The 26,271-nt window shown below is 40.5% G+C and overlaps 1 protein-coding gene across 3 annotated transcripts in view; it reads right to left on the bottom strand.

Annotated features, from left to right (window-relative positions):
• Positions 1 to 3,620: 3,620 nt before the first annotated feature.
• The window catches only part of AASS (aminoadipate-semialdehyde synthase), a 64,828-nt gene continuing 42,177 nt past the window's right edge, over positions 3,621 to 26,271 (bottom strand). For all 3 annotated transcript variants that reach the window (XM_077264962.1, XM_077264963.1, XM_077264964.1), the window contains exons 14-24: positions 26,062 to 26,183; positions 22,785 to 22,914; positions 21,347 to 21,457; positions 20,085 to 20,193; positions 19,321 to 19,461; positions 16,364 to 16,531; positions 11,891 to 11,986; positions 9,453 to 9,568; positions 8,926 to 9,014; positions 8,152 to 8,328; positions 3,621 to 5,273 (exon numbers count right to left, since the gene is read on the bottom strand). In XM_077264962.1, the coding sequence (XP_077121077.1) occupies positions 5,155 to 5,273; positions 8,152 to 8,328; positions 8,926 to 9,014; positions 9,453 to 9,568; positions 11,891 to 11,986; positions 16,364 to 16,531; positions 19,321 to 19,461; positions 20,085 to 20,193; positions 21,347 to 21,457; positions 22,785 to 22,914; positions 26,062 to 26,183 (1,378 nt within the window). In that variant the 3' untranslated portion in view covers positions 3,621 to 5,154. The remainder of the gene's footprint in view (positions 5,274 to 8,151; positions 8,329 to 8,925; positions 9,015 to 9,452; positions 9,569 to 11,890; positions 11,987 to 16,363; positions 16,532 to 19,320; positions 19,462 to 20,084; positions 20,194 to 21,346; positions 21,458 to 22,784; positions 22,915 to 26,061; positions 26,184 to 26,271) is intronic.

The raw sequence follows: 26,271 nt of genomic DNA, 5'->3' as shown, positions 1-26,271 counted from the left end.
CGAGGAGTGGGGGCGCCACTGCGTAGGTCTTTAGGGTGCCAACCTCCGCAAATAGGTAGGTTGAGGTAGGCCAGTCTAGGGGTAGGCACCGCCCCCTGGTTATTTTTCCTTCTTTTTGTGGTGTTGGTGTGATGTATAAGTATTGTATGTATTAAGGTTTTTAACTATTAGATAATAAAGGTTTATACTTTTTAAGAGAAAGGGATAAACGCTGTGAGCCGTCTCCATCTGAGCTGACTTCATTAGAGGAGGGACCTCCGGCAACTACCTCCACCAATCAGCGTGAAACAGCTGATGCAATGACATAATTTCATGGTGTCAGCTGTGTTCTGCAGAGAGACAGGGAACCAGAGTCAGGAACAAAAGCAGAGCGCCGGGGGAACGGCACCAAGGTGAGTATATGGTGCTCTTTTTTTCATGGGCATGTGATGTTTGGGTGGACATGGGAAGGCTACTGGGGCCTCATCCAGGACATGGGGAGGCTATGGAGGTGTCATGCTGGACATGGGGAGGCTATAGGGGTGTCATGCTGGACATGGCACCACATCCAGGACATGGTGAGCCTACTAGTTCAGCCTCCACAACAGTCAGTCTTTCATGTGGCCCCTAGGGAAAGTTAATTGCCCACCCCTGCTATATAGTATGCTTGTAACATACAGTAGATACATGGGTGGCCCTTCTAATAATCATATTTGAAAAGAATTAATATTGTTATGTTAAAAATAGTACATTGAGACCATAGATCTAAAGAAAACTAGAAATTCATCCAAAAGCCCAAATAAACATACTTGCACGACTTGAGCAGAAATATACAAATTTACAAGCCTTCGAATGCTATCAGCTTTCAGCATGAAAAGTCGGGTAAGTGCATGTATTTCGGCTCATGAAGCTCATACTGGTGAACTTTAAATGCATATCCAAGTCCTTACTACCTCAAAATATTTCTCTAATCTTATCTTTCCTAGACTTTGAGTCAATAAATATACTAGTGTCTCATGTCCCATGTAAACTTCAATGTCTTCAATCTAGAGAATCTCCAGTGTATATGCAACTTTGCTACCCAGTTAAAATCAACAACATAATGAGTAAAGAGGTGAATTTCCCTTGCATCTTTTCTCCATTAGCAATACTACATACAAAAATGCTAACAAAGACATTGAAGGCCATAAATCTTTCTCCTCCATATATCTCTTCCACTACCTCCCACATATATTATCTTTGGTCCTTATAAGATGTAATTCCTTGCCTACTTGTCTGTTCTTCCAACAATCTCCCCATACAGCCTCAATCTACCTTTAAAAGCAACAAGAACACCACCAAGCTGTTGGAAAACCTACAGTTGAAACTAGAAGTTTACATACACTATATAAAAAGACACATATGTATGTTTTAAGAATGTTTAAGACATTTTTATTGCTTACTGCAAAGTCAAAAGTTTACATACATTTCAATAGTATTTGGTACCATTGCCCTTCAACTGAATGACTTGGGTGAAACGTTTGGGATATCCTTCCACAAGCTTCTCACAATAGTTGGTCAGAATTTGGGCCCATTTCTCCTGACAAAACTGTTGTAACTGATCAAGGTTTGTAGGTCACCTTGCTCGCACCTGCCTTTTCAGCTTGGACAATAAATGTTCAATAGGATTGAGTTCTGGGCTTTGTGATGGCCACTCCAAAACATTGACTTTGTTATCCTGAAGCCACTTTGCTACCATTTTGGCAGTATGCTTCGGGTCACTGTCCATTTGAAAAACCCATTTCTGCCCAAGCTTTAACTTCCTGGCTGATGTCTTGAGATGTTGCTTCAGTATTGCAACATAATCTTCTTTTCTCATGATGCCGATATTTTGTGAAGTGCAACAGTCCCTCCTGCAGCAAAACAACCCAACATGATGCTGCCACCCTCGTGTGTCACAATTGGGATGGTGTTCTTAGGCTTCCAAGCTTCTCCCTTTTTCCTCCAAACGTAACGTTGGTCATTGTACCCAAAAAGTACAATTTTAGTTTCATGAGACCACAGGACAGGTCTCCAAAAATTAAGGTCTTTGTTCCTGTGTGCATTTACAAACATTAGTCTGTCTTTTTTATGTTTCTTTTGGAGTAATGGCTTCTTCCTGGCAAGCGGCCTTTCAGCCCATGTTTCAAAGTGGATATTGACACAATCTTACCAGCTTCTGCCATCATCTTCATAAGGTCTTTTGCTTTAGTTCTTGGGTTGATATGCACATGTCCGACTAAAGCACGTTCATCTCTAGGACACAGAACCCGTCTCCTTCCTAAGCGGTATGATGGCTGGACATTCCCATCTTGTGTGTACTTGCGTATAATTGTTTGAACAGATGAAGGAGGCACCTTCAGGTAGCTTGAAATTGTACCCAAGGATGAGTCATACTTGAGCAAGTCCACAATTCTCTTCCACATATATTGGCTGATATCTTGAGACTTTCCCATGATTATGCACAAAGAAGCAGAGCGTTTCAGGTGTGCATTAAATACATCCACAGATGTGTCTCTACTTAAATCTGATGTTGTCAAATATAAACAAAAGCTTCCCATCACATGACATCATCTTATATAGAGTCCAGAATTGTTTAAAGGCGTAGTAATCTTAGTGCATGAAAACTTTTGACTTTACAGTAAGTAATAAAAATAACTTAAAACATTCTCTCTCATTATTCTGGCATTTGGCAAATATTAATAATTATGGTAATCCTAATTGACCTAAAACGGGAAAGGTTTATTCTGATTTCATGTCAGATATTGATAGAAACATGCATACTGTATGTGTCTTTTTATATAACATATGTAAACTTCTGGTTTCAACTGTAGAACTTATAATAACCCTGGTAACATATTCCTAACAAATAAGCATCCACTACTGCCTCCTTTCTTTGTAGATTATAAGCCCTTACAAGGTCCTCTCTCTCTCTAGATCAGTATTTCGCAAACTCCAGTCCTCACGGACCCAAACAGGTCTTGTTTTCAGGATTTCCATAGTGCTGCACAAGTGAGAGAACTCCTGATACTTCCATCACCTGTGCAATGCTAAGGAAATCCCGAAAACATGACCTGTTGGGGTCTGTGAGGACTGGAGTTTGGGAAACACTACTCTAGATAACCATTTCATCCATTTAACAATAAGAAATGGTGTAGCCAGCCTTCACTTGGGCGCTGTATCATCACTATCGAGTTATAGCAGATTGATGTGGCACATAAGTACACACAGTATCAGCCCTATTGAATGACGCATCGGGGGCATACTCGATTTCTGCTCCCTCACTGAGGTTGGGCAATGAGAAGGAACAGGATGCTTGTGACCTGCGTTCTAGTTGGCAGACCTCCAAAATCAGACATTTAGCCCCTATCTGATGGATAGACGTAGGTTATGGCACAGCTCATCTCTTAAAAATAATTTTCATTTGTTTGCAGTATCATAAGCCCGAATGTTAAGCTATCATATTAATATCACTTTGTATCAGATCTATGAGAAACGCTGAGTGGACGCCCTCTACAGACAAAAGAAAAGACAATATTAATTCCCTTACTGCAACTGTATTTCCAAACAATGTGCTCGAACATGTCAAACATGCACAAATATTATCTCAGGAACACTTCTGATTCACATGGTAGCAGTCACTGATTTATAGCTAACCTTCTTCTCAAGAACAGCAGAAAAGAGCCATCTAACAGAGAAACCTTCTACTATAGCGTTCCCACTATGCAAAACTGTCTCTGGTGTGATGTGCCCGCAGGAGTACAGGGATAGCATTTCAGAAACAATACAGTTCACATGAGAAAATACTAAAAGATCAGCAGTGTGTACATAGAAATAAAGCAAATACACATACATTTAAATGGCTGACAGGTGCAATAAAAATAAAAACAATGCAATCGACAATTTTATTGGGTCTGTCGTGGTGGGCAATTATTACACCAAGCGTCTGAAAACATAGCCTGAATTCAGGTGAAAATATATTTCTTGTCGCACATGTGCAAATAATTTCAGGAAAATCTGTAAAAATACACCATCTATATTCCATAAAGTACTAGGTTTAGAAGAACAATCATTTTAAAGGCTTGTCTATGGAGGACTTCACTTTGGAGGTAGTTGAGGTTTCCATCTTGAATCTTTCTGTTGTCAGAAGTAAAAGAACAGCAGTGATCCATTGTCGGCAGTTTGTAGTTCAGGGATTCAGACAGAAGATGTTGAAAATTAAACTTTTTCCTTATAGAGTGCCAAGTCATTATAGGGAGACTTATAGGCCATGTAATGCTCCTCTGGGAAATTAAATAAATGGCCTCTTCAGAGAGGAAGTAGACAGGACATGTAATGCTACCTATTGGGGGTAGAATTCCAAAAGTCAAAATCAGTAATTTAAAAGGGCCCTGCCACATGACTTTGGCTTCTTCTCCTAACAGAAAACTTGTGTTTGCAAGTGGAGTATCTATTTTGGCTTATTAACCCAAATCATGTGACAGGGTTCGGTAAAAGGGTTGACATCAACTTTAAGATTCCTACTCCCAATAGTGGGCACTAGAGTTCCCATACTCCTTCTCCCTGAAGAAGTTATTTGCATATGTTAAAGATTAGTAGTCTTTCTGGTCCTTGCTGGGTCATGTTCACGAGGTATTTGCTTTACTTACACCAGAATAATTCACCTTTATGTGTCTCTTTATGATCAGGGAGAGAGGTTTCTTACATTCATATTTAAAGCTTTCACAGAAGTAATATTTGGCACATGAAAAGCATTTTGGTCAGTCACTGCATGGTAAAGAAGATACAGGGAAAGTTCAGAAGTCTCCTTACAGTCTCTAAAAAGTCTCTATTCCATAACAGAAAAAAAATAGCCTTATCACTAATTGCTACCGGAAATACTAGATGCGTGAAGAAAAAGAAACTCTGGTTGTTCTGATACAAGACGTAGTGTATTACCCCAGTATGGAGTCTTTTGCACCATTGTGTAGTGTAAACCAGGTAAGAATTACAATCACATGGCATTATATTAGCGTTCTCCATTGAATTCCTTTGCACTGCCCAGTGGTACTTTTAGTTGGAGAACAATCACCAGGTCACTGTATTTGGTGAGGTTCATCATCCACACAATACACCGATGAAGTGTAATCCAGTGTACATATGGCATATCTGCAGCCATTACAGAGAAAATGTACTCTTGGTATTATAGAAAATGCCTTCTTCTGTAACCCGCTCCAAGATGGGTCCATAGATATTCTTAGTCAATGGGATTACCAAGCCTTTGCTTTCTATTTCACCTAAGTAAAGACAGAAACATGAATCCTTGTTATAGATGTTCATGTACAAGTAGCTAATAGAACCGCAGGGAAGATTTCATTATACAATATGGCCGACATGATGCTCGTACACAGTGTTATACCTAGCCAGCATTTTTGACAATGCTTGAAACTGCAATACACATGCTCAAACATTGGAGACAGGACAGGGTTCAGAGAGGAGGATTGGGAGTCAGGCAATATGTTATACCACATAAAGCAGTGATGAGAACACTTTCACAACTGGATGAGAGCTTGAGGTTGGAGGAAGAACAGAAGAAAATATCAGACAAAACAAAGAAAGGTAAAGCTGTTAACCAGTTAAGTGTTGCGTGAGAAGAACTAAGAATGATTGTTGCATGTACTTCATCGCCTACACAAAAGCTTCCGCCATATCCTAGAAGATGGTCACCTCCTCTATATAAGCTAGGTATTATAGAGTACAAAACAAACACTGGCGCTCACCCAATAAAAATGGCAGTCCTCAGCTGCTGGGATCAATCAGGGTAATGCCCCCCTGTATATCAATACAGGTCAGTACAACCAGAAGATACCGCACTTAAGGATGCATAAATGGATAACATAAAGTGGAAGACTTAAGTACAAGAATGGAACAAGACCCCCCTGTGGATCCTCAGTGCCAAAAAGCCTCCCTGAACTGATGAAATCACACCGCCCCAGCACAACCTGCCACGAGTAGCACAGCCAATCTATCACTTTATAAGGTGCCGATAGCTTGAGGCTTACCTTGAGTGAGGCTGCTACAGTTCAATGCGGGCCCGTGCTGGATGTGAATCGGTGTTCACCCGTCCGGTATATGTCACCGGGGTTACGGTGCGGTGTGTATCGAATGGCACTGTGCAGCATGGACCAGGGAAGCCCCGGCCGGTAGCGTTCCCTGGATACCGCGTGCAAAAAAAAAAGATGTCCGATAGGCTCCTCCTACCTAGTGACGTCACCTGCAGTAAGGAGCGCTAGGACGCTCAAAAGAGGGGAGAGGAATAAACCAACGCATTTCAAAGAGCACCGCTCCCCTGGCTCACCCTATTATAAATAGTATCTGGCCATCACTGCGCACCGCCCTTTATTTAACCCCAGATTACCCGGTTCTCATGGGAACTCCCATACCAATACTGTGTGTTTGCAAATTAAGGATGGAATGCATCTCTACATTATAAAGGATAGGATCTCGTGCTTCTCTACAGGGGTCATCTATGTGATCCGATGCCCATGTGATAAACTATATGTGGGGCGGACGAAGCGGTGCCTTATGACCCGACTGAAGGAACACATGAAAAATATCCAGAAAGGCCACGCGGGACATCCCTTATCCCGGCATTTCTTGATGAAACATAACAAATCTACCAATGGAATATTCTTCACTGGCATTCAACGTATCCACCAGAATCCCAGGGGCGGCGATTATATTAAGAGCATGTCCAGGGCAGAGACACAATGGATATTCACCCTGGACAGCCTGGTCCCAAAGGGTTTGAATCATGAGGTGGAGTTATTTGCATTTTAGGTATACTCAGTTTCCCCCGTTTTAATAGAAAGGTGATGATGTAACAACCAGGTAGCACATTGGAAAATTAGGATTGGAGATGCGTGAATGGATACCAATGGGAGACCAATATAACGATTAATACCAATATTAATAACATAAGCTTGAAAGAGAAGGCCCCTCTTTGAGGGGACGTGTTGGGGTAATTTTATGAATATATTTTAATATAAGCGGGTATGGAGGGGATTTTTCCGTATAGGGTGTTCCTGGAGAGTTGGCTGAGATACCCTGAATGGGTACCTAGCAAGAGTAGTACTAATATTAATATCGATAATAATAACAGTAACCAAAGGAATAATTTTAGTTGTAATGGTTCACTTTTGAGAGTCATTTTAACTGGTTTTATGTGTCTTATTATTACTAATTTTTTTGTGTAGTTTTTAATTGCAGGTTTTTAAATATTTTGTATTTATAAATAAAAATATGGTCTTAACACACACACACACATATACAACTTTTGAGTATGTAGATATTTATTTAGTATTTTAAGGTAGGAGCCCGTCCACTCTATTAAAACTCATCTGAAGGGACAATAATACTACTCTGCATTCCATCCATAATTTGCAAACACACAGTATTGGTATGGGAGTTCCCATGAGAACCGGGTAATCTGGGGTTAAATAAAGGGCGGTGCGCAGTGATGGCCAGATACTATTTATAATAGGGTGAGCCAGGGGAGCGGTAACCCTGCGGAAGAAGAGCGCTGCTCTTTGAAACGCGTTAGTTTATTCCTCTCCCCTCTTTTGAGCGTCCTAGCGCTCCTTACTGCAGGTGACGTCACTAGGTAGGAGGAGCCTATCGGACATCTTTTTTTTTGCGCGCGGTATCCAGGGAACGCTACCGGCCGGGGCTTCCCTGGTCCATGCTGCACAGTGCCATCCGATACACACCGCACCGTAACCCCGGTGACATATACCGGACGGGTGAACACCGATTCACATCCAGCACGGGCCCGCATTGAACTGTAGCAGCCTCACTCAAGGTAAGCCTCAAGCTATCGGCACCTTATAAAGTGATAGATTGGCTGTGCTACTCGTGGCAGGTTGTGCTGGGGCGGTGTGATTTCATCAGTTCAGGGAGGCTTTTTGGCACTGAGGATCCACAGGGGGGGGTCTTGTTCCATTCTTGTACTTAAGTCTTCCACTTTATGTTATCCATTTATGCATCCTTAAGCGCGGTATCTTCTGGTTGTACTAGGTATTATAGAGCATTAAGTGATCTCAGCAGTGCGAGATTTCTAGCTATAGTTATGATAGAAAGTACAGTATATCTTGTAATATACAGTGTACAACCTACCATCCAGAACCATTTTGGCAGCGATAGCAGTTGGGTATCCCACAGTTTTGGCCATAGCAGAGTAGCCGTTCACCTCACCATACACAACCAAACTAATGTTTTTGGACTCCAGATGTCCAGATGGGTGCCTGATGCCAACATCATTTCTCATGACAATCATATCGCGTTCTCCTGGACCTGAGAATATAAAAATAGCAGGTGACTGGAGGAAACAACAGCTTATAGGACCAGATGTTCTGTTGGCAACGACAAGAATTCAGCAAAAGTGATTTATAGAATTGTTCTTCATTGTTACAGGTAAACCATGAGCTGAAGTGCCCATGCAGGGTGATCTCTCCTACCCTGCAGAGTCCATCGTCCTTCACAGGACTGTGGATCACCAATATACTATAACAGCAGTGTGTTAAAGGCAAAAGTGACTGGTTCTAAAAGTGTAAGAAAATTCGCCAGATACTAAGGAGCCATTGGTGGATGGCATTAAACATTTTTTTAAAGGGAATGTGCCAAGTTTGGAAGTTATCCCCTATTGATAGGATAAGGGATAACTTCCTGATAATGGGTCTTTGAAGAGCCCAGTGTGAATGGGGCAGAGGTTGAGGAAGCTCATTTCAAGCAAGGCTCTTCATAGCCCCGTTTTGGGGATCAGATGGGGTTTCAGCAGTTGTACCAGCAATCTGGAATTTATTCCATATCCTATGGATAGAGAAAACTTTCAAACATTGCACAAAACCTTCAGCTGGTAAAGCTCAAAGCATGAAGTGAAGTCAGTCATACCATAGGAAAGCATCATCTCTAAATGTTTAGCTAGAGCGCCAACAATCGATTCCGCTACAGGCACTGGTTCATCACTTAGTAATCCAAACCTGTTTAGACAAAACACAATGATGCAATTGCAGAAATGTCAAATACCAATGAGCTGTCATTATAATGTTTAAAGTTAGCAGGGGAAGAGACAGCCAATTACTAGCCACAGCAAAGATGTCACTATGGTCAGCGGCACTGCTGCAGCTGGCAACGTTATGATATCTTGGTTACACAAACTTTAGGAACGTTCTAATAACTTTATGAAAGAAGTAGGTATACATAACATAATACACAGGGTTTATTTCCAAAGTTGCAGGTATCCATTATAATCTCACATGTATAAAGCATTGTAAGCAAAACTAGAAAATAATAATGAGCCGCTCCACCTGCTAACTGCTAGCCCAGTATAGCTAAACCCCAATGCTTATCTCTTCAACCCGAAACATGACAGTAGAAGAGAGTGTGAATAGATGAGGACTACAGAGTATAGCTCTTACCATTGGACTACCTCCATGTTGCTGTCATTCTTTCCTACTTTATTATATACAGCCTCTTTCACATGGTCCACACTAGTAGTGGCTGGAATCTTCAGCAGATGACACAGGAGCTCCTTCTATATATTGGAGTAGGTAAATACATTTTAGCCATGGGAATGTAGCCCAGAAACATTTAGTGCCTTATGTGCAAATATATTTAGAATCGGTCTACATAATATGGACAAAAGTAATGTACACCTACACATTAGGCCTACAGGAGGTAAATCCATAGGCAGGAATATAGAGTTGATCCCTCCATCAAACCTGTAACCGATTCCACTTCTCCGAGCAGATTTTAGGCAGTTAACTGGTTCATGCAGCTTTACATGAACACCCGAGCCTTACACTATGGCTGGTCCAAATAACTAAAGCAATTGTTACCATCCACCTCTCGTGTCTCCCCTTTTCCTCATAGATTGTAAGCTTGCGAGCAGGGCCCTCATTCCTCCTGGTATCTGTTTTGAACTGTGATTTCTGTTATGCTGTAATGTCTATTGTCTGTACAAATCCCCTCTATAAGTTGTAAAGCGCTGCGGAATATGTTGGCGCTATATAAATAAAAATTATTATTATTATTATTATTTTTGGCCATCCATCCACAAGAGCATTTGTGTGGTCAGACGCTGATGTTGGAGGAAAGGGTTTGGACTGTTATCTCCGTTCTAGTTCATCCTTAAGGTGTTCATTGGGGGTGAGTTAAGGGCTCTGTGCGGTCAGTTATCTCCTTCCACACTAAATTTACACAACCAGGCCTTTATGGACCTAAATTTAGGCACTAAGGCACAGTCATGCTAGTACAGAAAAGGGACTTCCCCCCAAAAAAAAAAGATTTCCCTTCACCGGAACCAAGTGGCCTAGGCCAACCCCTGGAGACTAACCCCATAGAGTTATCACTGCTCCACCAAGCTTTATAGTTGGTACAATGCAGTCAGACAGGCAATGTTCTCCTGGCTGAGACAGACGCTACAGGCAGAAGACGGCTGTGTAACAGTCATCATGTGCCCGCAATATTGCAAGCTCAGCTACTGAGCCTGCATCAAAAACAGGGACACAATAGAGGACATAATAGTATTTCATATGTCAAGAAGATGTTAAAGGGAACCAGTCACCTGATTCATAATGCCCGTACTTTAACATGCACGATAGTAGGCAGGTACATTTTTATCTAGTGTCTTAGAAAAAATATGCTTTCTCTCAGCATCACTCCAGCTAATTGACAAGTCTCTCGTTATGCAAGAAACCTGTCAATCACTCGTAGCAGCAATAGCAAAATTCATCTGGACTAGTCTGGTCTCTGGCTACGGTCCCTGGCTAGATCTTTAAATAAAGATTTTGGTACTACGCTATGAATACATCTTAGAAAAAAAAAAGCTGATTCCTCCCTAATAGGCTACATCTGGGTAGCCAACACCCAGCAATTCAGTAAGTGCAAAAGCAGTAGGGGGAGCAAAACCAAGAACCCTCAAACAAGGGAAAGTGCGGTGTCCCGCAATGAAGGCTACAACAAAAACATTTTACAGTGAAAAAAAAATAAAAAATCTTTATTTCCCAGTCACTTCATTGGGAACACAGGAACCTTGGGACTTCCCAAAGCTTTCCCTGAGGCTCGAAAACCAATACCAGTGCTGTAGATGGAAGAATCGTAATTCATCAGCTTACAACCAGAGCAAACGCTGCTTACGGCACTTTTCTCCTAAGACTTGCGTCAATAAACGCAAAGCTAAAAATTCTACAAAAATGTGGACAGAAGACCAAATAGCGGCCCTATGGAATAGAACAGATGCCTGGAGGTGTCCATGACCTGACAGCCCGACTATCCGCATTGGCAGGTGGAAACCAGAGACCAATGACAGCCCTAGTGGCGGTCTGACCTCTTCCAGAGCATACCGGGATGACCCACAAGGTAACCGAACGGAGCGGTGAGAGATTAGAGTTTACATTCTAACATGTATTCTTAGGGTCAGCCTCAGATTGCAGAATATTAACCTCTTGTTCCTATGTCACCCAATGAAGCAACTAAGAAAATGCAGAGCATCAGAGAAAAATTTCAGAGAAAAATATACCTGACTACAACCATACAACTGAACTATGATTCATGCTGCCCCCAGTCTGGGCTGCATGAATCAGGTGACAGGTTCCCTGGAGAAGTGCATTTATCAATGTTTTTGTCCCCAAATATAGGTACATACACACATATCTACACAAACATCCCTAAGTAAATATATCTATATCATATATGTTTTATGGGCAGCATTCTGAAACTCCTAAGGGTTCTTGTAGGAAAAAAACAAAAACAAATTTTTTCTGGTTATATAGTCTACAAAAAGTTTAAAACCATCACCTTTTATCATATTATTTCATAATTTTTATGATAAAACAAACCCCGTGGCTATACTCACCCATGTTATCGCTGGAGCACCCATGGCTAGCAGTGGACAGGGATCAGCGTTAATTAAACCCAATTTCACAAACCCATTCATTGCTTTAGCAAACCCCTACACAAACAAAAATGCATTGTAACTTAAAGCAGTAAGGATCACTACTATTTAAATAGTTTATAACCAATAACCATTTTAATCAGAAAAATAGCAAAGGGACAGATCTCCCCAAAATCTCTCTTATTCAAATGGCCAATAGCATAGAGAAAACAAAAATATAAAAGATAACTTTTATTATAACCTTTTTTAAAAAACTACCTCATAAAAACTAGTCCAAGTGCAAAATTCCCAAACACTTGGCCGTACATGTCCAAACGGACCAAACAACATAGAAATCCTGAATACAGATAAACAAGATCCTATTTGGTATATTTGTGACCAGTTCCAATTTCAAACCACATTAAGATTGGATATCAAATCATATGTTTTCTTAGACTGTGTAATAAAGATCTTTTTTTGTCATGTACAACATTCAAGTTACAAAAGTCACAGTCTCTATGTGGACTAGCTTATTTGGGTAGGTCCACACATACCCATAATATTTTGCAAAGCAAATAAGTTGGAAAGATCTCACCCATTAGCAGCTCTGGTGCCGATCATTCATTCTTCCCCTCCAAATAACCGCTCTGCAAGCTGGGAGACATGAGGTCGTCTTGCCCTACTTTGCCCTGTATAGGCTATTGCGGCCCTGACCCCAAATTGCTCCCGCCCTTACAAGGGCAGTCCACAGCTGACCCTTTTAACAAATAGCCCTAACCATCCCTGTACGTCCCGACGCGTTTCGTCAATGTATAGACTCTTCAGGGGACCTCACACTACGTTAGGGTACATAACTAACTCCGAGAAAAAACAGCGGTTCTTCCTCTTTAGTTCACGGGCTTTGAGTGGTCATAGCCCGCCGCCCGCTCCGTTCACTTAAATAGGTCTCATCCTAATTGGTCAGGAAATCCATCATGATGAAACCTCCAATCATAATGACTCACCCATTAATCATTCTGCCACTTCCACACTCCATGAGTGCTCCTCCACGTGTGACAACAAGATGGCCGCTATACTTCCGGTTCACAACCCAGACGCCGCCATACTAGCGTTACGGACTCACCATGGTTACCGTTCTGCCGCTTACACACGCGCTCCTCTATGTGTGGCAGAAGCACGGCAATAGTGTTTCCGGTCCACACCCCGGAAACTCTCGTACTGGCATCACAGAATCCCCATGGTTACCATTCCCCGTAAACATATGATTTATATATCAAATACGGCTCCTACATCTTCCGGTTTAAGTTCCGGATGTTTGTAATGGAACGCAACTTACGTTCCACACAAATATCTATTACGGCCATTAAACTGGAAATTGGGAATTAACACTACCTGGCAGAGCCAATTTTGAAAACTACACCCATTTATGAAGAACTATACTTACTGATGGAGTATAACACCTCCTTATCTCCGGATTGAATTTGATTTTTTCAGCCATTGGCGGATTTGGCTGAACAGTATAGTCCGGTGAACCATTCTGAATAAGGTCTTTTCCATTTTACAACTGGAATTTTGTGGTGTATAACTCCTCTTTATTTTGGCCCTGAGGGATATAGATATTTAGATTAAATGTAAACATAATTCCCCGTTGTTTGAACTGTCCTCGTAGATAAAGAATGGGCAATGTGACGTCATTTTTAATGGCCGTAATAGATATTTGTGTGGAACGCAAGTTGCGTTCTAGAACAAACATCCGGAACTTAAACCGGAAGATGTAGGAGCCGTATTTGATATATAAATCATATGTTTACGGGGAATGGTAACCATGGGGATTCTGTGATGCCAGTACGAGAGTTTCCGGGGTGTGGACGGAAACACTATTGCCGTGCTTCTGCCACACATAGAGGAGCGCGTGTGTAAGCGGCAGAACGGTAACCATGGTGAGTCCGTAACGCTAGTATGGCGGCGTCCGGGTTGTGAACCGGAAGTATAGCGGCCATCTTGTTGTCACACGTGGAGGAGCACTCATGGAGTGTGGAAGTGGCAGAATGATTAATGGGTGAGTCATTATGATTGGAGGTTTCATCATGATGGATTTCCTGACCAATTAGGATGAGACCTATTTAAGTGAACAGAGCGGGCGGCGGGCTATGACCACTCAAAGCCCGTGAACTAAAGAGGAAGAACCGCTGTTTTTTTCTCGGAGTTAGTTATGTACCCTAACGTAGTGTGAGGTCCCCTGAAGAGTCTATACATTGACGAAACGCGTCGGGACGTACAGGGATGGTTAGGGCTATTTGTTAAAAGGGTCAGCTGTGGACTGCCCTTGTAAGGGCGGGAGCAATTTGGGGTCAGGGCCGCAATAGCCTATACAGGGCAAAGTAGGGCAAGACGACCTCATGTCTCCCAGCTTGCAGAGCGGTTATTTGGAGGGGAAGAATGAATGATCGGCACCAGAGCTGCTAATGGGTGAGATCTTTCCAACTTATTTGCTTTGCAAAATATTATGGGTATGTGTGGACCTACCCAAATAAGCTAGTCCACATAGAGACTGTGACTTTTGTAACTTGAATGTTGTACATGACAAAAAAAGATCTTTATTACACAGTCTAAGAAAACATATGATTTGATATCCAATCTTAATGTGGTTTGAAATTGGAACTGGTCACAAATATACCAAATAGGATCTTGTTTATCTGTATTCAGGATTTCTATGTTGTTTGGTCCGTTTGGACATGTACGGCCAAGTTTTTGGGAATTTTGCACTTGGACTAGTTTTTATGAGGTAGTTTTTTTAAAAAGGTTATAATAAAAGTTATCTTTTATATTTTTGTTTTCTCTATGCTATTGCCCAATAACCATTTTACAAAGAATATCGAATCATGCTTTAAGCTCAAAAATGTTTGCTGTCCTAAGACTTTTTTAATTTGCAATGAAAATAATATATATAAAAACCAGAAGTGAATCAGGTTCCTCATTATACAATGCAATCAAAACTATAGGAAAATTCTAGTGCTTAACTTCAATACTAGGCCTTTACTTACCTTTTCATCATCATGGGAATTAAATGTTAGGAAATACCTACAATTAAAAATGTAGTATAGTTCTCCTGATAACATATGTCGCTTACCCTATATGCAGGCCATTGCAGCAGCTGAGGTATCCATGGTTACACAACCACGCATATAAGGACTAGTGGCTGTAACCAAGCTACTGGAATAGCCAGCACTTGTGGTGAGCGACATATCAGGAGAACTATACTACATTTCTAATTGAAGGTTGCTAATTTTATTATAGCACCTACTACATATTGGGATAGGATCTTTGAGATAGGAATACCCTCATAGAGAACATCTGGATCAAAATGCAAGTTTTCTCATTCTCTCTGGCACAAATTAAGCATATTTTACATTATGGGGTTAATTACCTCTAATCACACACATTTTAACCCCTCCCAAATTTGCTATCCACAATGATCTCATGAATATTCAATTAGCAGCTTTGTTTACATTTGTCCTTAACTGCTTGCAGACCACCCACTTAAACTATTGAGGTGGTCTTCAAATTACAATGACATCTTAGAACATCAACCCAAAGTACAGAGACTGTAAATCTGCCAGATGTCCCCCATAGAGGAGGCAGAGACAGTTTATTACCATGTCTGCCTTCCTGAATACTGTGGGTGTACAGTAGCAGAATGGCTACCAGTAACCATGTGAGTGCCAGGTGGGAGCAGCAGCGGCTCCATCGTAGCAAACTCATATTAGCCAGGCAGTGCAGACAGGCGGCTACATTTGCCTATCAAGCTCCTATGCCAGCCACAGTTACAGGTAAATAAGGCAATAATTGTTGAAATTCGTCCCAAAAGATCTTTTATGATCTTATGGGGAAGACCATGTGTAAAATAAACCATAAATAAATAAATAAAAAAACAGAAAGAAAAGAAATTTGAAAAAAAGCTGCTGCCAGGTTCTTGCTTTGCCACCATTAAAAAACATACAACATGCATCCGATACAGAAAAATAATTGGGGGAACACCGCTTAAAATGCACTTTAGTGGTCCTTGGTGGTGATGACAGACATTTCACATTTCCCATTTTTCTCTTTAGTATTTTCCTCAATATTGGACAATAAAAATAAAACAAAACTATAATATATTGTATATAAGGCATCACTTATCAAGAAAAAAAAATCTGAATATCCAAATGAGAAACATTTTTATGGCTCTTGAAACCTCATGCACGAAAAAGAAGCAACCTGGTCACGAATGAGGAAGAATGGCCGTCCTTCTATTGGTTAATGTGATCTTATGTTCAACTAACGTTATAATTTAGAGAAAACATCAGAGATGGCATTAAATATAGGAGACCCATAATCTAGTGACATTATTACCCATCCTGTAAATCAGTGATCGCTTCCATTCAGTGATCAAGCCCTTTACCGGCCAGAACGTACCTTGTACCGGAGCGTTCCTCTCATGAGGGTGTGAGCGGACTGAATCCCATAGGGTTCAGCATACTTTGTACTATCACGGTTAGAGAAGCCTTCTAGATTCAAGCCCGGAAACCAGTCCATGTCTGTGACGGACTCCAGCAGTGAGCCCCCGGGAGCAATATTAACAACCTATGAAGACAGAAAAACACACAACATGTACGTAGATGTCAGCTTTGATCTTTATTTTATTAGGGTGTAAGCAGAGACATAAGGCCGGTTCCGCACACTGGTGTCTCGCGGTCAGTATTCGGAATGCGATGCACAGACCGGGCGCAGGTTTCCTGAATGCGTATAAAAAGGGATAGGACCTGTGCATTGCATTCAGAGCACAATCTTCAACACACTGATGGGACATATCGGCCTCATGGCTAAAGACCGAACAACGAGACAAGTTCACTAACAAACTTGGCTGTGAACAGTATTGTGCAGCATGCACTGTACTGCAATCCAAGCAAGCTGGCAGAGCATTTGGGTGCACAGAAAGGCGTCAGTAACCCTTTAGGCACAACTTTAAAATCACATTACACTGCTGCGTGCCAGATGGCACCAGAGGAAAGGAAGGTCTGGGGAGGAAGACAGGAATTGAGGACATAACGGAAGCAGACTGCAGATTCTGCTGCTTCCCGGTGACATGGGACAGGCTACTGTCCGTCAACTAGAAGCAAAGAGAACAGAACTGCACAAGAGTAAAGAGGTTGAAAAGGTTCAGAATTACAATAAAGATTGGTATTTTTCTTGGACATGGTTAAAATAATATGGATTATTGCATACTTTTTTTTTTCAATTTATGGCTTAACCGCTTAACCCTTTCATTGTTGGAAATGTATGTGCAGTAATTACTCAGCCATAATATAATTTTTGGGATTATGCTTCACCACATTCACAGCCATTACTATTTTTTTTTTTTTTTACATTAAACAGCTTGTTTTTTGCAAGAATTGTAGATTTTTAGGCATTTTGTGATACACAAAAGTTATTGTCTAATGTATACTTATATTGTCTTATAGGTTAATATGGTGTGAGGCAATGACCAATGTTACATGTGAGGGTCGCTGTGTGTTCCCCCCAGGATGCACACGGAGGCGTATTGAGGCCATGGGAGTGCATTGCAGTCACAGGTGTAGCTGTGATTGCAATGCGAAATAAAAAAGCAAGTATTAGTCTTGGACAAGCTATTTGTCCAAGGAAGATTTAAGAAAACCTGCTGGGCTTTTGTGTTTTGAAATGAACTACAGGATGGTAGTCGTGCAGTCTGTTTCATTCCTGGCTGGGTTTTCCATGTGGCCCATGGCCACAGATTCATGTTAAAGGCCCTGCAGTAAAGGGTTTGTGTGTGTCAGTTTTGTTTTGCAAGCAGGCAAAACTCTGCAGAGCACTACCTGAGTGAGGCAACACAGGGCTAAGCGGAGCCAAAAAGCCTGGCACCCTCAGCGTACACAGCGGTGCAGTAGCCCTCGGCAACCGGTCACGGATTGTCTTTGTTTTCCTGGCTGTAATCCAAAGGATCCCTTTTACTTTCTGTTTGTGAGTACACTGTACATTAAACGAGACTTTATTTTGAACGTTTGCCGGGTCAGTGCCTTTTCACTGCACAGAGAGTACACCATTGCACTACAATGGGAACATCAAATATGTATTTTACTGTCTTTCCAAAGTTTATTTAATAAAAGTGTTAAAAAAATGTGCTTATTGTATTGTATGCATTGCTTTCTATATAATGTACTTGCATCTCTTTATATACTGATAAACCATGGCTGTGTGTAGCATTGAGACATCTAACCAGGAAAAACAAAATCACATATTAGATAGCAGTGCGGCCGTGGCTTTCTGATGTTACTGAAGCTTAAAAACAAACAAACAAACAAACAAACACCATCACCCATATCAGGGAAGTGTCGGGCCCCAAAGTCCGGTGCAGGATACAACTACACTGCAGCATCCTAAATAAGAGACTACAAGGGATGGAAACATGATAGCGCATTCCCGTCTCCTCGGAGTACCAGCATTTTACCAGATATTATCACTGATCCTGACCTTAAACATATGACTAGTGATCAGTGAGTGTGCTCGGATCAGAGCACGCTCGTGTGCTAATATTATTATTATTATTATTTATTGTTATAGCGCCATTTATTCCATGGCGCTTTACATGGGAGGAGGGGTATACATAATAAAAACAAGTACAATAATCTTAAACAATACCAGTCATAACTGGTACAGGAGGAGAGAGGACCCTGCCCGCGAGGGCTCACAATCTATATAGAGTATCTTCGGCGTGCTCGAATACTATGTAGGAGTTGTCGTTGCTGCATGTCTCGTGGCTGATCAACAGCCGTAACACATGCAGGGATAGCCTAACAAACAGGTAATCCCTGCACGTGCTGCAGCTGTCGATCAGCCACGAGACATGCAACGACGACCAATCATACATAGTATTCGAGCACGCAGAAGATACTCGATTAGCACACAAGCGTGCTCAGATACAGTGTTCCACGGTTGTGTGAAACCTCATTTCTGTTGGCTCTGTTAGGTATAGGGAGTTCTTCTCCATCGCAAGCAATGGTTTAAGGGAGATTATATCTCTATTTACTGCATTTAATGGACAATATAAATATTTTCTTCCTGTCATGATTCTGACGGAAAAAAAAAAAAATCAACGATATACGTTGTTATGAATTAACACATAAGAGGTAGAATAGAGGTCTTTGCACCACTATGGGTCCCTCTTACAACTTTGTGTAGAACAATAACACAGGACGTCCTTGAGGCCCTGTATGAACAAGGTTGTACCGCTCAAACCTTCTAATGCTCAATAAGATCTACTCCAATAGCGTCTATGCATTTCCAAAAATGATGATCAAAAGATAAAATGTTATGTAACATACAATGTTATGTATTAAAAATGGCATTTCACTAACCTTTCCATTCTTTAAATACGTGGCAGGCTGTATTGTGTTTAGGAGAACAGCCAGAGGGCTCCAGCTGAACTTATATCTCAGAGGATTGTCAGAACATTCAGGGGCTGGAAGGCCTCCACAAAACGATATGTAGGATTCCACCTGCAGAAAGCAAAAAATATTACCAAGGACAGTGGATATCACACGACCCTTGCTCAGGGGGGTTTCAGTACACCTAGCATGGAGGAACCTTTGGGAAGTACTGTTTATTTATCTTAATTTATTTATCTTAAATTCATAGCCCCAACATATTCCGCAGCACTATACAGACATTATCATCACTGTCCCCATTGGGGCTAAATCTAAAGTCTTTCGAGTGTGGGGGGAAACTGAAGAACCTGGAGGAAACCCACCCAAACACGAGGAGAACATACAAACTCATTGGAGAAAAATAAACAATCCTGCAAATGGTATCTACGCAAGTAATGAATGGCCAACAATAACAAGCATTGCATTATTTGGCTGGGCTGATTGAAGGGGTGAACCTTAAACTCATCGGCCAGCTAGCTCTCCTAGAAAGCACGTTCTGCAAGACACCTTATATGAACAATAGTTAGGATACATTTCTTAATGTCTCTGCTCATTCGGGGCTTTCAGCAAAAGGGACATCCGGAAATAACTTTCTGATTCACAAATATATTGTTATTTAAAGTTTAGCATCTTCTTGAAACTGAATAAACATAAAACGAAACCCATCACGTATGTAATACCCTCTTGATTAGTACCTTTGCTCCGACATCTTTAGCTTTATCAAAGCATTCCATAGCCAACATATGGTCAAGACCTGGATCCAAACCCATTTCACCGACAATTGTGATCCCAGCATCTTCCACACTACAAAAGAAATACATACACATAAGTGGCCACGAGTCCTGCCGCGTGGCTGTAGCTGCCGCTATGCATGGAGCACTAGGACTCCTCAGAGGATGCTGCAAGTTTTCAAGGACTGGTATATCCAATATTTACATACAGCTTTATACCACATCACAAGACAAATGTTACCAGGAATGATGAATAATCTATGTACTGTTATGTCTGCGTGATATTATATAGAGTTCCAGGGTGCAACTTGTCAAAAGGAAAAATATTATTATATTGTCAAAGCAAAATACATAATTCATGCGGTTACAGAACTAAGCAGCATCAGAAGACCCTGAAACTCTTCAAAACTGGAGAATAAGCAACTGTCAGGTTGCCGAAAACCGACTATAAAAGGAACCAAGTAGACTGGTTACAGGGAATCGGTCACCAGGATTTTGCTACACCAGCTAAGAGCAACATGATGTAGGGGCAGAGACCCTGATCCTACAGGTTTATCATTTACTGGGCTAAATCGTTATTATATCAGCTGCAGATCTAGCAGTTCTCTGAATGCTGAGCTCAGTATAACCCTGCCCACATCACTGATTGGCAGCTGTGTACACTGTGTATAGGCAGAAAGCTGCTAATCAGCGGTGAAGATGAGGTTATGCTCAGCTCATGAATATGGGAGCAGGTTTGCTAGTTCTCTATCACTATTTTATCAGCACCGGATTATCAAAACCACATCAAGTAGCCCATTATGCTGCTCTCTATTTAGGTAGAAAAATCCTTTTAAATGTCACCATATAGCACATGAATGGGTAGCAAACTACTGATTGAGGTAAGAACATCCATGAATAGCAGACTACTATGCCAGAAAAAAGTGTGGTAAGCGCTGTTCTAGGCTACTTACCTGCTGACGAGGTAAGCAACGCAAGGAAAGTAGAATGGGAGACAAATGTTTAAGTCATAAAATAAATGGCAAGAAAGTCAAGATGAAGAACGTTACTTTTTTAAAGTACACGATGGTCCACATAAAATCATACTCCAAATCCTGAAGCCGCGAACTTTGTAGAACCGTCATGTCTATGCACTGCGTGGACAGTCGGAGGAACCATTTACATGCTTTGCAAATGTTTGATTAACATTATAATAGGTGTAGATCAAAAACGGACGTATATTATACCTCTGCTGGAGTTCTTTCATCGACGGCGTCAAGTAACTGGCAGTTACCAGGTTCACCTTATTCTTGATGCATTTCTTGGCCACTAATGGATGCACAGAGTAGGGCAGTAAACTGAAAATTGCACAAACAGACGTAAGTGGAGGTATTGCGTTGTGGAATAGGGGCACATTTTACATTTCAATGCCATCAAACTTATAACATCATTTCAACACATGGGTGAAGACATTTTTAGCAATGGAAACTAATAAAGAAGAGATGGCGACAATTACTAATGAAATGAGAACATTTCTGCACATAGTAGCATGTCCACCTCATATGATCGGCAGAAATCAGCTGATTCCATGTCTGCAATCTTCCTAATAACGGAGCAAAAAACTCCAAGACTTTAGGATGTATTTCTGTAGCAGAGTATATATGTTTGCTACCGAATCCAAAAGTTGGCACAGTTAACGTAGCATCACAACACTGCGATTTTCTTTAGCTTGTCAATTTATGCCTTCAAGCCACCATGCTTTTCTTTGTTTTTTTGCTGTTGACATATAGTGGAGTATGAGAACTATTTTTGTGTAAGAATACAATTTTGGGACATATATAGATACAGTTTAAAAAAAAAAAAATCAAAATACTTGTTTAGGGTGAAAGTGGAAAAAATAAAAACAATTGTACAATTTATTAGGCTTTGCTTTTATGGCACTCACTTTGTGGTATGAATGAAACCTTATTCTGTATGAGTAATACTAAACTTTATTGCTTTATTTTTGTGTTGACCTGAGCTGTGTTTCTTTGCTCTATTTTTGCAGCATGAGATAATGTTTGCTTTGACGTCACTTAGGATGCCTATAACTTTTTGACTGGAGACATCTCTGTTCCTGGTCTTTACAGCAGAGCTTTAGCCGTTACATACAGCTGATTGAAGCAGTTTCTGAAGCCACTTTTCCATAGCCAAAACTCGTTTGCTATTGGGATTCTGTGGAGGGGCACAGTGGAGCCACTAAGCAGAATCCCAAGGTGGTGGTGCACATGGTGTGTACAAGTTTCCAGCTTTAAGATACTAATTTGAAGGAGATATTACTTATGGCCAAAAAATGTGGACACCTGACCACCTCACCAGTAGAAGATTGCTGGCCATCCGAACCTGGCAGTGCATGGTCTACCGCCATGGGACACGTCCACAAAATCAAAGGATCAAAAGTTTCACAAATGACTTGTGACAAATGTGATACCTTAAGACAGTACAACATTAAGAGTTCCTGAACCAGTATGATCGACATCACTAAGAATGGAGATCACAAGGCTTCCTACCTGATCGTATGCATCTGTTTAGCTAAAACATCTGAGCTCAATAGTTCAGGGTGGGACCTACATACTTTGGGCCATAAAGTGTATCTGAAAACCAGAAAACATATCTTATGGAAACAGTGAAAATGGCTACAGTAACCTGACAACAAGTTGATGCTTCTTCACTAGAGAGGACAATTTCTCTTCACTCTTGAAGACGTCCATCTCCAGTGGGGTTGTGTTGTTGTACTTCTTTGATAAATGATCCACTTGGTCTTTAATCATGGACACTGAAAAAACAAATATTACCTCAAGCACTTCAATTTACTAGTCCAAGAATACCATTAGTGGATTCAAATGCATGGCCTAATAATCGACCATATGTTAGTAATTTATTAGCCAGATTCATTAAAGGGGTTGGCCAAGGTATAGAGAATATCTACCAATTTGTGAAAAAATGTACACATTACTAAGATATCCCCTTTTTTAAAGGTTTGTTCTGTTTTATTTTTTTCTTCATATTATTTAAGCCATGAATGCCCTTTGTTCAGTTGTAAGTCCACAGGACACTCCTGTTCATAAGATGGCCGGTTATGTGACCAGAGTCTTCAGCGCAGGATCAATGTTTTCCTATGGTGGAAGAGTAGATTTCTGACAGTGCAAGGGCAGGTAGTCTCAGTATTATAATGAGAAGGCTGAGTGATTAGTCCAACACATGCCCTTCCATCTAGAGCCATTTTATGGATGGCAGGGCCCAGTGGATTTGCCAAAGAAGGGGATGAGGCTTCAATTCGATGGAGCTGGGGTCAAATTTAGCCATATGTCAAACTTACAATGCACACGGAGAATATCTTCATCTAAATGAGGACATAAAATAATCCATCCTTTAAGAAAATAGTCCATCATGTCTCGTATCACCTGTTGTATGCCCTTAAATCCGCCTGATCAGAACAAGAGTCAAGAGACCTCAACTTTCATCAATTTATAAAGTAAAATTACTCCATCTAAAAAGTGGAGTTGCGCCCTTGTAATTTTCAATTCCAGTTTTCTTCTAGGATCTAAATGACCAAATTCATGCAGAAAACAGATCTATTGCATGAAAGTTGCAAAAACACTAGAAGGACTCCAAAACCAGAATGCAGCCCGTCTGGTATCTGTTTCTTAAAGGGGTATTCCCATCTCCAAGATCTTATCTCAATATGTAGTAGGTGTAGTAATAATAATAATAATAATAATAATAATAATATTATTATTATTAATAAATTAAAATAATATGAGCAAATCTATCCAATTAGAAATGTAGTATAGTTCTCCTGATAACTGTCACTATATGAGTGGTCGTAGCCATGGAGACTTAAGCTACTGCAATGGCCTGCACATGACGCAAGAGACATAGAAACATAGTATAGTTCTCTGGATAACCCATGTCTCTTACGTCATGTGCATGCCATTGCTGCAGCTTAGGTAACCCATGGTTACGACCACTCCTATAGTGACAGTTCGTTAATTGCTAGTGGTCATAACCATGGATATTTGCTGCACATGAGGTAAGAGACATATGTTATCAAGAGAACTATACAACATTTCTAAATGGAGTCCATGAACACATAGAGACCCCTCACATGAATAATTAGAGAGACCACATGAATGTAAAGTTCCAAAAACATGAATAACTTTTATTGAAAAGACATACCATTAAAATTCTCAACCAGAATACATAAATAGGTTATTAAAGTTAAAAAATACCTCCGATCTACAAAACAGCAGGTCACATGTAATGGTGTCACAACACCTAAAAAAATCGCCTATTATTGGCCAACCTAAATGGTAAATAGCCTAAGAAATGGCATAATGGTCGTGGTAAAGAGGACCGTCTGATGAAAACAGTTGTGCAAAAAGGCGCTCTATACGTGTCAGTTTACTGAAGCTATATGCTAAGCAGTTGTGCAAATATACACCATATAAGTGCCCAATGTTAAACTACTATTAAATCTACATAACAACAGTTATGCATAAGAGCGCTAATATGCACCCAATAATTAACTGCCATTAAGACCACATAATCGCACTTGTGCTTTAAAGCGCTGTATATGTAACAAATGGTAGACTGCTGCTGGGCTGCAGAGTGCACGCTAATAAGGTATAATTGTATCCAAAGCGATACTATGATAATCTATAATATCACCTGCAACCATATTAGTTAGCCGCTATAAGTCAAAATACAGGGGCCCTGGAAGAAGAATTCTATCGAAACGCGCGTAGGGCAGTCGGCAGGTCCTGTGTTTTGTTAATCGTGGTAAATATACCTTGGTTTCCCTGTATTTTGACTTATAGCGGCTAACTAATATGGTTGCAGGTGATATTATAGATTATCATAGTATCGCTTTGGATACAATTATACCTTATTAGCGTGCACTCTGCAGCCCAGCAGCAGTCCACCATTTGTTACATATACAGCGCTTTAAAGCACAAGTGCGATTATGTGGTCTTAATGGCAGTTAATTATTAGGTGCATATTAGCGCTCTTATGCATAACTGTTGTTATGTAGATTTAATAGTAGTTTAACATTGGGCACTTACAGTATATGGTGTATATTTGCACAACTGCTTAGCATATAGCTTCAGTAAACTGACACGTATAGAGCGTCCTTTTGCACAACTGTTTTCATCAGACGGTCCTCTTTACCACGACCATTATGCCATTTCTTAGGCTATTTACCATTTAGGTTGGCCAATAATAGGCGATTTTTTAGGTGTTGTGACACCATTACATGTGACCTGCTGTTTTGTAGATCGGAGGTATTTTTTAACTTTAATGACCTATTTATGTATTCTGGTTGAGAATTTTAATGGTATGTCTTTTCAATAAAAGTTATTCATGTTTTTGGAACTTTACATTCATGTGGCCTCTCCAATTATTCATGTGAGGGGTCTCTATGTGTTCATGAGCTTATTGAATGTGTTCTTCTGTACTTTTCAAGGACTAATATGCACGTATTTCTAAATGGAGGTATTTGCTGATATTATTAATACACCTACTACATATTGGGATAGGACTTTGGAAATGGGAATACCCCTTTAAATGCAAAATTAGCAATAAAACATTAAAAGGTCTTGTCGTAATTTGTCTAAATATTTGTTAGCTCCCAGAAATAAGATTCTCACACAGTGTCATGACACAGGGACCCCCAGCAATCAGCGGTTATCGGTGGAGTGACAGCAGGAGAGTTTGCATTTCCTTTGAAATGTGGTATCAGTGCAACCTAAGAATAACAAGGTGCCGATAAAACTAAGGATTTTTAACTTTGCATTTCTATATGTTATAGCCATATACAAATTGCAAAATGTTTAAAAAAGTAGAAATATCCCTTATCTATTTTACCACAGATCAGTAGATCAGACCAAGATGTCAACATTTTGACAAGTGTTATTATTACCTGCAGTAATTTCAACATTAGGATCTCTTGTAAGATAACTTATGACGGGTTCTGAAACATAACCAGATCCAAGTACCAGAATCCTCTTCTTCGATCCCACAGTCAGTAACTGGGCGTACTCTCTGGGAATTAAACAAAACCTCATTAAGATTCATGGATAACAAATAAATAAATCAGAAAACATATTAATTTAAGTGACCTCGATTAAAA

The sequence above is a fragment of the Ranitomeya variabilis genome, chromosome 5, assembly GCF_051348905.1.
Source record: "Ranitomeya variabilis isolate aRanVar5 chromosome 5, aRanVar5.hap1, whole genome shotgun sequence".
Classification (NCBI taxonomy): domain Eukaryota; kingdom Metazoa; phylum Chordata; class Amphibia; order Anura; family Dendrobatidae; genus Ranitomeya; species Ranitomeya variabilis.
This window is presented reverse-complemented; position numbering and strand designations above follow the sequence as displayed.